The 12,891-nt window shown below is 48.2% G+C and overlaps 1 protein-coding gene across 1 annotated transcript; it reads right to left on the minus strand.

The window, feature by feature from the left end:
• Positions 1–10,280: 10,280 nt before the first annotated feature.
• On the minus strand, positions 10,281–11,309 carry LOC147979981 (uncharacterized). Its single transcript, XM_087515421.1, has 2 exons — positions 10,970–11,309; positions 10,281–10,831 (listed from the first exon to the last, which is right to left on the minus strand). The coding sequence occupies exons 1-2, from the start codon at positions 11,307–11,309 to the stop codon at positions 10,281–10,283; spliced, it is 891 nt and encodes a 296-aa protein (XP_087371547.1).
• Between the last annotated feature and the right edge of the window lie 1,582 nt (positions 11,310–12,891).

Below are 12,891 nucleotides of genomic sequence, written 5' to 3' on the forward strand. Positions count from 1 at the left end.
AATATGCCCTAGAGGCAATAATAAAGTTATTATTTATTTCCTTATATCATGATAAAGGTTTATTATTCATGCTAGAATTGTATTAACCGGAAACATAATACATGTGTGAATACATAGACAAACAGAGTGTCACTAGTATGCCTCTACTAGACTAGCTCGTTAATCAAAGATGGTTATGTTTCCTAACCATGAACAAAGAGTTGTTATTTGATTAACGAGGTCACATCATTAGTTGAATGATCTGATTGACATGACCCATTCTATTAGCTTAGCACCCGATCGTTTAGTATGTTGCTATTGCTTTATCCATGACTTATACATGTTCCTATGACTATGAGATTATGCAACTCCCGCTTGCCGGAGGAACACTTTGGGTACTACCAAACGTCACAACGTAACTGGGTGATTATAAAGGAGTACTACAGGTGTCTCCAATGGTAGATGTTGGGTTGGCGTATTTCGAGATTAGGATTTGTCACTCCGATCGTCGGAGAGGTATCTCTGGGCCCTCTCGGTAATGCACATCACTTAAGCCTTGCAAGCATGGCAACTAATGAGTTAGTTGCGGAATGATGTATTACGGAACGAGTAAAGAGACTTGCCGGTAACGAGATTGAACTAAGTATTGGATACTGACGATCGAATCTCGGGCAAGTAACATACTGATGACAAAGGGAACAACGTATGTTGTTATGCGGTCTGACCGATAAAGATCTTCGTAGAATATGTAGGAGCCAATATGGGCATCTAGGTCCCGCTATTGGTTATTGACCGAAGACGTGTCTCGGTCATGTCTACATTGTTCTCGAACCGTAGGGTCCGCACGCTTAACGTTACGATGACAGTTATTATGAGTTTATGCATTTTGATGTACCGAAGGTTGTTCGGAGTCCCGGATGTGATCACGGACATGACGAGGAGTCTCGAAATGGTCGAGACGTAAAGATTGATATATTGGAAGCCTATGTTTGGACATCGGAAGTGTTCCGGGTGAAATCAGGATTTTACCGGATTACCGGGAGGGTTACCGGAACCCCCCGGGAGCCAAATGGACTAACATGGGCCTTAGTGGAAAGGTGAGAAGGCAGCCCACATAGGGTTGCGCCTCCCCCCTCTCCCTAGTCCTATTAGGACTAGGAGAGGGGCCGACCACCTCTCTCTCCCTCTCCCCTTTAAGGAATCCTATTAGGAATAGGATTGAGGGGGGGAGTCCTACTCCCGGTAGGAGTAGGACTCCTCCTGCGCCTCCCTCCTTGGCCGGCCAGCCTCCCCCCTCCATCCTTTATATACGGGGGCAGGGGACACCCCAAGACACACAAGTTGATCCTTGAGATCGTTCCTTAGCCGTGTGCGGTGCCCCCTGCCACCAAATTCCACCTCGATCATACCGTTGCAGTGCTTAGGCGAAGCCCTGCGTCGGTAGTACATCAAGATCGTCACCACGCCGTCGTGCTGACGGAACTCTTCCTCGACGCTTTGCTGGATCGGAGCCCGAGGATCGTCATCGAGCTGAACGCGTGCTAAGAACTCGGAGGTGCCGGAGTAACGGTGCTTGGATCGGTCGGATCGGGAAGAAGACGTACGACTACTTCCTCTACGTTGTGTCAACGCTTCCGTTGCGATCTACAAGGGTACGTAGATCATACTCTCCCCTCGTTGCTATGCATCACCATGATCTTGCGTGTGCGTAGGAAAATTTTGAAATTACTACGTTTCCCATCAGTGGCATCCGAGCCTAGGTTTTATGGTTTGATGTTATATGCACGAGTAGAACACAAGTGAGTTGTGGGCGATATAAGTCATACTGCCTACCAGCATGTCATACTTTGGTTCGGCGGTATTGTTGGATGAAGCGGCCCGGACCGACATTACGCGTACGCTTACGCGAGACCGGTTTCCCCGACGTGCTTTGCACAAAGGTGACTTGCGGGTGACTATTTCTCCAACTTTAGTTGAACCGAGTGTGGCTACGCCCGGTCCTTGCGAAGGTTAAAACGGAGTCTATTTGAGAAACTATCGTTGTGGTTTTGATGCGTAGGTGAGGTTGGTTCTTGCTTAAGCCCGTAGCAGCCACGTAAAACTTGCAACAACAAAGTAGAGGACGTCTAACTTGTTTTTGCAGGGCATGTTGTGATGTGATATGGTCAAAACGTGATGAGATATAAGTTGTTGTATGAGATGATCATGTTTTGTTGAAGTTATCGGCAACTGGCAAAAGCCTTATGGTTGTCTCTTTATTGCATAAGATGCAAGCGTCCAATAATTGCTTTACTTTATCGCTATGCGATAGCAATAGTTGCAAGAGCAATTGTTGGCGAGACGACCACGCGATGACACATTGATATAGATCAAGATGATGGAGATCATGGTGTCATGCCGGTGACGATATAGATCATGACAGTACTTTGGAGATGGAGATCAAAGAAGCAAGATGATGATGGCCATATCATGTCACATATATTGATTACATGTGATGTTTATCTTTTATGCATCTTATCTTGCTTTGATTGACGGTAGCATTATAAGATGATCTCTCACTAAATTATCAAGAAGTGTTCTCCCTGAGTATGCACCGTTGCGAAAGTTCTTCGTGCTGAGACACCACGTGATGATCGGGTGTGATAGGTTCTACGTTCAAATACAACGGGTGCAAAACAGTTGCACACGCGGAATACTCAGGTTATACTTGACGAGCCAAGCATATACATATATGGCCTCGGAACACGGAGACCGAAAGGTCGAGCGTGAATCATATAGTAGATATGATCAACATAACGATGTTCACCATTGAAAACTACTCCATCTCACGTGATGATCGGTTATGGTTTAGTTGATTTGGATCACGTGATCACTTAGAGGATTAGAGGGATATCTATCTAAGTGGGAGTTCTTAATTAATATGATTAATTGAACTTAAATTTATCATGAACTTAGTCCTGGTAGTATTTTGCAAATTATGTTGTAGATCAATAGCTCGCGTTGTTGCTTTCATATGTTTATTTTGATATGTTCCTAGAGAAAATTGTGTTGAAAGATGTTAGTAGCAATGATACGGATTGGATCCGTGATCTGAGGTTTATCCTCATTGTTGCACAGAAAAATTATGTCCTTGATGCACCGCTAAGTGACAGACCTATTGCAGGAGCAGATGCAGACGTTATGAACGTTTGGCTAGCTCAATATGATGACTACTTGATAGTTTAGTGCACCATGCTTAATGGCTTAGAATCGGGACTTCAAAGACGTTTCGAACGTCATGGACCATATGAGATGTTCCAGGAGTTGAAGTTAATATTTCAAGCAAATACCCGAGTTGAGAGATATGAAGTCTCCAACAAGTTCTATAGCTAAAAGATGGAGGAGAATCGCTCAACTAGTGAGCATGTGCTCAGATTGTCTGGGTACTACAATCGCTTGAATCAAGTGGGAGTTAATCTTCCAGATAAGATAGTGATTGACAGAATTCTCTAGTCACCATCACCAAGTTAGTAGAACTTCGTGATGAACTATAATATGCAAGGGATAACAGAAACGACTCCCAAGCTCTTCGTGATGCTGAAATCAACGAAGGTAGAAATCAAGAAAAATATCAAGTGTTGATGGTTGACAAGACCACTAGTTTCAAGAAAAGGGCAGAGGGAAGAAGGGGAACTTCAAGAAGAACAGCAAGCAAGTTGCTGCTCAAGTGAAGAATCCCAAGTTTGGTCCTAAGCCTGAGACTAAGTGCTTCTACTGCAAAGGGACTGGTCACTGGAAGCGGAACTACCCCAAGTGATTGGCGGATAAGAAGGATGGCAAAGTGAACATAAGTATATTTGATATACATGTTATTGATGTGTACTTTACTAGTGTTTATAGCAACCCCTCAGTATTTGATGCTAGTTCAGTTGCTAAGAGTAGTAACTCGAGACGGGAGTTGCAGAATGAACAGAGACTAGTTAAGGGCGAAGTGACGATGTGTGTTGGAAGTGGTTCCAAGATTGATATGATCATCATCGCACACTCCCTATACTTTCGGGATTAGTGTTGAACCTAAATAAGTGTTATTTGGTGTTTGCGTTGAGCATGAATATGATTTGATCATGTTTATTGTAATACGGTTATTCATTTGAGTAAAAGAATAAATTGTTGTTCTGTTTACATGAATAAAACCTTATATGGTTACACACCCAATGAAAATAGTTCATTGGATCTCGATCTTAATAATACACATATTCATAATATTGAAACCAAAAGATGCGAAGTTAATAATGATAGTGCAACTTATTTGTGGCACTGCCGTTTAGGTCATATTGGTGTAAAGCGCATGAAGAAACTCCATGCTGATGGGATTTTGGAATCACTTGATTATGAATCACTTGATGCTTGCGAACCATGCCTTATGGGCAAGATGACTAAAACGCCGTTCTCCGGAACAATGAAGCAAGCAACAGATTTGTTGGAAATCATACATACTGATGTATGTGGTCCGATGAATATTAAGGCTTACAGCAGGTATCATTATTTTCTGACCTTCACAAGATGATTTGAGCAGATATGGGGATATCTACTTGATGAAACGTAAGTCTGAAACACTTGAACAGTTCAAAGAATTTCAGAGTGAAGTGGAAAATCATCGTAACAAGAAAATAAAGTTTCTACGATCTGATCGTGGAAAAGAGTATTTGAGTTATGAGTTTGGTCTTCAGTTAAAACAATGTGAAATAGTTTCACTACTCACGCCACCTGGAACACCACAGCATAATGGTGTGTCCGAACGTCATAACCGTACTTTATTCGATATAGTGCAATCTATGATGTTTCTTACTGATTTACCAATATCGTTTTTGGGATCATGCATTAGAGACAGCTGCATTCACGTTAAAAAGGGGCACCATCTATATCCGTCGAGATGACGCCTTATGAACTATGGTTTGGCAAGAAACCAAAGTTGTCGTTTCTTGAAGTTTGGGGTTGCGATGCTTATGAGGAAAAGTTTCATCCTGATAAGCTCAAACCCAAATCGGAGAAATATGTCTTCATAGGATACCCAAAGGAGACTGTTGGGTACACCTTCTATCACAGATCCTAAGGCAAGACATTCGTTGCTTATAATGGATCCTTTCTAGAGAAGGAGTTTCTCTCGAAAGAAGTGAGTGGGAGGAAAGTAGAACTTGACGAGGTAACTGTACCTACTCCCTTATTAGAAAGTAGAACATCATAGAAAACTGTTTCTGCGACACCTACACCAATAAGTGAGGAAGCTAATGATGATGATCATGAAACTTTAGATCAAGATACTATTGAACCTCGTAGATCAACCAGAGTGAGATCCGCACCAGAGTGGTACGGAAATCCTTTTCTGGAAGTCATGCTACTAGATCATGATGAACCTACGAACTATGAAGAAGCGTTGGTGAGCCCAGATTCCGCAAAATGGCTTGAGGCCATGAAATCTGAGATGGGATCCATGTATGAGAACAAAGTATGGACTTTGGTTGACTTGCCCGATGATCGGCAAGCCATAGAAAATAAATGGATCTTCAAGAGGAATACGGACGATGATAGTAGTGTTACTATCTACAAAGCTCGACTTGTCGCAAAAGGTTTTCGACAAGTTCAAGGGATTGACTACGATGAGACTTTCTCACCCGTAGCGATGCTTAAGTCTGTCCGAATCATGGTAGCAATTGCCGCATTTTATGATTATGAAATTTGGCAGATGGATGTCAAAACTGCATTCCTGAATGGATTTCTGGAAGAAGAGTTGTATATGATGCAACCGGAAGGTTTTGTCAATCCTAAAGGTGCTAACAAAATATGCAAGCTCCAGCGATCCATCTATGGACTGGTGCAAGCATCTCGGAGTTGGAATATACGCTTTGATAAGTTGATCAAAGCATATAGTTTTATACAGACTTGAGATGAAGCTTGTATTTACAAGAAAGTGAGTGGGAGCACTACAACATTTCTAATAAGTATATGTGAATGACATATTGTTGATCGGAAATAATGTAGAATTATTCTGTAAAGCATAAAGGAGTGTTTGAAAGGAGTTTTTCAAAGAAAGACTTCGGTAAAGCTGCTTACATATTGAGCTTCAAGATCTATAGAGATAGATCAAGACGCTTAATAAGTTTTTTTCAATGAGTACATACCTTGACAAGATTTTGAAGTAGTTCAAAATAGAACAGTCAAAGAAAAAGTTTCTTGCCTGTGTTACAAGGTGTGAAGTTGAGTAAGACTCAAAGCCCGACCACGGCAGAAGATAGAAAGAGAATGAAAGTCATTCCCTATGCCTTGACCATAGGTTCTATAAAGTATGCCATGCTGTATACCAGATCTATTGTATGCCCTACCACTGAGTTTGGCAAGGGAGTACGATAGTGATCTAGGAGTAGATCACTGGACAGCGGTCAGAATTATCCTTAGTGAAATAAGGATATGTTTCTCGATTATGGACGTGACAAAAAGGTTCGTCGTAAAGGGTTACGTCGATGCAAGTTTTTGACACTGATCCAAATGATTCTAAGTCTCAATCTGGATACATATTGAAAGTGGGAGCAATTAGCTAGAGTAGCTCCGTGCAGAGCATTGTTAACATAGAAATTCGCAAAATACTTACAGATCTGTATGTGACAGACCCGTTGACTAAAATTATCTCACAAGCAAAACATGATCACACCTTAGTACTCTTTGGGTGTTAATCACATAGCGATGTGAACTAGATTACTGACTCTAGTAAACCCTTTGGGTGTTGATCACATATCGATGTGAACTATGGGTGTTAATCACATGGTGATGTGAACTATTGCTATTAAATCACATGGCGATGTGAACTAGATTATTGACTCTAGTGCAAGTGGGAGACTGAAGGAAATATGCCCTAGAGGCAATAATAAAGTTACTATTTATTTCCTTATATCATGATAAAGGTTTATTATTCATGCTAGAATTGTATTAACCGGAAACATAATACATGTGTGAATACATAGACAAACAGAGTGTCACTAGTATGCCTCTACTAGACTAGCTCGTTAATCAAAGATGATTATGTTTCCTAACCATGAACAAAGAGTTGTTATTTGATTAACGAGGTCACATCATTAGTTGAATGATCTGATTGACATGACCCATTCTATTAGCTTAGCACCCGATCGTTTAGTATGTTGCTATTGCTTTATCCATGACTTATACATGTTCCTATGACTATGAGATTATGCAACTCCCGCTTGCCGGAGGAACACTTTGGGTACTACCAAACGTCACAACGTAACTGGGTGATTATAAAGGAGTACTACAGGTGTCTCCAATGGTAGATGTTGGGTTGGCGTATTTCGAGATTAGGATTTGTCACTCCGATCGTCGGAGAGGTATCTCTGGGCCCTCTCGGTAATGCACATCACTTAAGCCTTGCAAGCATGGCAACTAATGAGTTAGTTGCGGGATGATGTATTACGGAACGAGTAAAGAGACTTGCCGATAACGAGATTGAACTAAGTATTGGATACTGACGATCGAATCTCGGGCAAGTAACATACCGATGACAAAGGGAACAACGTATGTTGTTATGCGGTCTGACCGATAAAGATCTTCGTAGAATATGTAGGAGCCAATATGGGCATCCAGGTCCCGCTATTGGTTATTGACCGGAGACGTGTCTCGGTCATGTCTACATTGTTCTCGAACCGTAGGGTCCGCACGCTTAACGTTACGATGACAGTTATTATGAGTTTATGCATTTTGATGTACCGAAGGTTGTTCGGAGTCCCGGATGTGATCACGGACATGACGAGGAGTCTCGAAATGGTCGAGACGTAAAGATTGATATATTGGAAGCCTATGTTTGGACATCGGAAGTGTTCCGGGTGAAATTGGGATTTTACCGGATTACCGGGAGGGTTACCGGAACCCCCCGGGAGCCAAATGGGCTAACATGGGCCTTAGTGGAAAGGTGAGAAGGCAGCCCACATAGGGTTGCGCCTCCCCCCCTCTCCCTAGTCCTATTAGGACTAGGAGAGGGGCCGGCCACCTCTCTCTCCCTCTCCCCTTTAAGGAATCCTATTAGGAATAGGATTGAGGGGGGGAGTCCTACTCCCGGTAGGAGTAGGACTCCTCCTGCGCCTCCCTCCTTGGCCGGCCAGCCTCCCCCCCTCCATCCTTTATATACGGGGGCAGGGGACACCCCAAGACACACAAGTTGATCCTTGAGATCGTTCCTTAGCCGTGTGCGGTGCCCCCTGCCACCAAATTCCACCTCGATCATACCGTTGCAGTGCTTAGGCGAAGCCCTGCGTCGGTAGTACATCAAGATCGTCACCACGCCGTCGTGCTGACGGAACTCTTCCTCGACGCTTTGCTGGATCGGAGCCCGAGGATCGTCATCGAGCTGAACGTGTGCTAAGAACTCGGAGGTGCCGGAGTAACGGTGCTTGGATCGGTCGGATCGGGAAGAAGACGTACGACTACTTCCTCTACGTTGTGTCAACGCTTCCGTTGCGATCTACAAGGGTACGTAGATCATACTCTCCCCTCGTTGCTATGCATCATCATGATCTTGCGTGTGCGTAGGAAAATTTTAAAATTACTACGTTTCCCATCACAAACATCTTCCTTTCATGGAATGTTTTGTGAACTCCCGTCCAAAAAACAATGCCCTTTTGTTGCGCGCCGGTCCTTGGATCTTGGCTAATCTCCATCCAACATTGGCAAATCAACTTGTCCTCATCTTGTGTATATGAACCGGTGCGAATGCTCTTCCGCTTCTTTTGTGCTTCCGCTTCTTTTGTGCTTCCGCTCTTTGGGTGAGCTCGTCTATGAACAATGGAGCGCCACTAATATCAACATCATTCGCTTCATCTTCATCTTCACCTTCGACATAGATGTCATCGTCTTCATGCCACGAATCACCATGGTCGTAGTCAGCACGGTCGTCGGCCTCTTCATCGGGCATGTACTGGGCGCGGCCATCCTGACTTTGGGTCTCATCGGGGTCGTAAGCACGACCATGCCCACCCTGGAAGATCACGTCCTCCATGTACTGGTTGTAGAAGGGGTCGTCCACCGTCGGCGTTGAGGTTGGCATTTCGTCAAACAACACGTGGGGGGCCGGCATGGTGCCCGTGAACGGTGCATGCGCCTGCTTTCTTTGCATCTCGACGGAAGGCCGCCCGCCGCTGCTGGACCCAGGCGTCACATTGAGGTCGATGACGGCCGCGGGGCGTGGTGTGGACGGCGCGAACAAGCCCACGTCCGGCGACGCCGAGAAACGGGTCTGGCCGTCGTGCCTGGGTGGAGGAAAGCCGGGCGACATGGGCGCGGCGCGTGACGTCAGCGACTGGAAGTGCGTAGGCCGGGCGACCGACGAGTCTGTGCTCGCCGGGCCGACGGCCGCTACATGGAACCCCGCCGGACGGTCCATGCCAAGCATGAGGATGGTGTGCGCTTTGTTGACGAGGTCCTCCTTCTCGTCGACAGCGGCCTTGCGCCGCGCGGCCTCCAGCTCCTCGCGCTGGGCGGCGAACTTGGCCGCGGCGGCATTCATCTTGACGGCCGCTCTCCGTTCCCTCCTCTTTGCTGATTCCGCGTCCAACTTGGCGATCTCCTCCGGCGTGTACTCCGACCACGGCTTCCTTGGCGCCTTCTTCTTCACCTTTGCGGTCGGGTCGAAGGCCAGGCCGCCGGAACTCGGCGGGGCGTCGGCCATGGACGGGGGAGAGAGGGGGGCGGCGGGAGGGACGTGGGAGGGTTTGGGGGGAATGGCGCCAAATGGTCGTCGGGGGGTTTTTGGTTTCTCCCACCGACAGGCGGGCCAGGGGAGGACAAGCGCGCGCGTCCCGCCCGTCCGCGCGCTGTCTGTTTCACCCCAAAACCGGCGCAAGTTTGGGCCGGGGATGGGTCGAAAGCAGACACAAAGCGGACAAAAGTCCGTTTGCTCCCGCGCGCTGGGCCGCCTTTTTTGTCCCTTTTACCCCAAACGGACGGGGCCGGACATGATAGGGTCGCACGGTGGAGTTGGCCTAAGGCCAACTCCACCGCGCGACCCCAAACAGACGTCCGTTTTGTCCGGTTTCTGTCCGTTTGGATAGGAATTTGGGATCGTGTCCGGGCGTGTCCTGGGATGCGGTCGCCGTGCGCCCAGCGCGCGGACGCATCATTTTGCCCCATCCTGTCCGTCAGGGTAAAAAATGCCCAAATTTTCATCAAAACTAGTTTCCAACCCAAATATTTGTCTGAAAATTAAAATAGTTTTACAACCAAATCAAAATTGTCTTGACTGAACATAAAATAGACTAATACATCTATTGGTTGCCAATGTGATCCCACACGTACTCTACCAAGTCATTTTGAAAATTCAAATGAGTGTGCCAATCACGCATCTCACGGTGGAATTGGGCAAACTGTTCAAATATGGCCGGGTCTCGGTGCAGGGGCTCAATATTTTCACCTTGATAATCAAATCCTTGGTCGAAGATACTCTCATCACGCTCGTCCTCGACGATCATGTTGTGCATGATCACACAAGCAGTCATCACCTTCCAAAACTTCCTTTCATCCCATGACAGTGCAGGGTTTCGAACGATACCCCACCGGGATCGAAGCACATCAAAAGCATGTTCCACATCCTTTCTAACACTCTCTTGCATTTGGGCAAATCTCTTTCTCTTCTCACCTTGGGGTTTCGAGATTGTCTTCACAAAAGTTGACCACTGAGGATATATACCATCTGCTAGATAGTATCCCTTGTTGTGCTGGTGGCCATTGATCTCAAAGTTGACAGGTGGGGAGTGGCCTTCTGCAAGCCTCGCGAAGACTGGAGAACGCTGTAGCACGTTGATATCATTGTGAGAACCTGCCATGCCGAAGAAAGAATGCCATATTCAAAGATCCTGTGATGCCACCGCTTCTAATATGACAGTGCACGCCTTGACATGCCCTTTGTACTGGCCCTGCCAAGCAAATGGATAGTTCTTCCACTCCCAGTGCATACAATCTATGCTGCCAAGCATGCCTGGAAAGCCTCTAGCTGCGTTGGTCGCCAACAATCTCTCTGTATCAGCGGCAGTTGGTTGCCTCAAGTACTCTTGGCCAAACACCTCGATCACAGCCTGGCAAAACTTGTACATTGACATCCGACATGTTGTCTCACTCATACGCACATAGTCATCCACCAGATCGCCTGGAATTCCATATGCAAGCATGCGGATGGCCGTGGTGCATTTCTGGTAAGAGGAGAATCCAAGCTTGCCAAGGGCATCCGTCTTGCACTCGAAGTATGGGTCATGAGCAACCGCCCCCTCTCGGATACGATTGAACACATGCCTTGCCATTCGAAAACGGTGACGGAATTTATCCGACTTGAAGAGCGGGGTGTTGGCAAAGTAATCGGCATAGAGCAGGGCGTGGCCTCTCTCCCTGTTGCGGTTCAGGTTGGGAGCACGGCCAGGGACTGACCCCCTGTACCGAGGAAGCTGTCGTTGAATTTGGTCGAGAACGACCAGTGCAGCCACCACGAGATCTTCATCATCCAACGACTAATCATCCGATGAACAAAGGAAATGATGGAAGAAAAACTCGTCTCCATTGTCCATACCTTTGTGGGAAAAATGCCGAACACCTTGCGGGCGTGGTGGCGAAGAGGCCGTGATGATCACCTCGACGCAGCAGGGATGGTTGCCGGCCGGCTACTAGCCGCTCTGGAGCTCTCATCGGAAACTGCCGAGGCCGCCGTGGTACGTCGCCGGTGGTCGTCTCCCCTCTGCGACCGGCAAAGACGGTGACGGCCAGACCTCCGATCGACGGCCAAAACTACAGCCAAAGCGCGGGCGTGGTGGCGGTCATGTCGAGACGTGGTTTGGTAGGGACGGCCAGGGGCTGCGCGGTGAGGAGGCGGCCGGAGAATAGCGGCGGCGCCGAATGCGGGGCGGGGCGGGAGAGAGAGGGTGGAAGCGTTGGGAGCGGAGGGACTGCTAGTGTCCCCGACAGGCGGGCCACGGGGGAGGGGGGGACAAGGGCGTGCGTCCAGGCCGTCCGCGCGCGTCCGTTTCACCCCAAACCGAGCGCAAGTTTGGGCCGGGGATGGGTCAAAAATGGACGGAATCCGGACATTTGTCCGTTTGAGGCAGTGCGCTGGGCCGCGTCATTCGTCCGTTTTACCCCAAATGGACGGGGGCGGACAGGATAGAGTCGCACGGTGGAGTTGGCCTCCGGCCCCGTCCGTTTGGGGTAAAACGGACAAATGAAGCGGCCCAGCGCGCGACGGCCCGAACCCATCTGGTTCGTTTTGTGTCCGGACCGACCCATTTCGAGCGCAAGTTTGCGCCGGGTTTGGGGCGGACAACGAACGGACGCTTCGAACGTCCGCGTCGGGGCCGCGTGGCAGGCGGCCACCTACCTCCCACCCGCCAACATAAATGCGCACGGGCGGGTGGCCCCACCTGTCATCTGCATTGCGAAGGGTCGCCGCCCTTTTTAAATGGGAAGTCGTGGACCGATCGTCGTCCACAGTTCCCACTCCGGCCCCTCTCTGCCCCCTTGAAATCCTACACCCTCGAAACCCTAACCGTTCCCCGCCGTCGACCTCGCCGGCCGGCCACAACCATGGGCCTTTAGAAGCACGACCGCAAGGGGAAGCACGACCGCGAGGCCGGCTCCTCCTCGGGACGCCGCCGCGGCTCCGTCAAGAAGGAGGAGCCCGCATCACCGCCGCGCTCCTCCATTCGAGCCCCCGCGCCTGCCCCCTTCACTATCGCATCTAGGGCCGCCGGCGAGCGCGACCGGCGGTACCTGGCCGTCGATGTGTGCTGGCGGTACTGGGAGATGAGGACGCCAGTCCCGTGGAGCGACGTGTACCTCCCCAACAACTGGCACCTCTCCGCGGAGCGGGTCCCCGTCCCGCCGGTGCCAGCGAGC

The sequence above is a fragment of the Triticum urartu genome, chromosome 3A (assembly GCF_056163025.1).
Source record: "Triticum urartu cultivar PI428250 chromosome 3A, HENAU_Tu73, whole genome shotgun sequence".
NCBI lineage: Eukaryota > Viridiplantae > Streptophyta > Magnoliopsida > Poales > Poaceae > Triticum > Triticum urartu.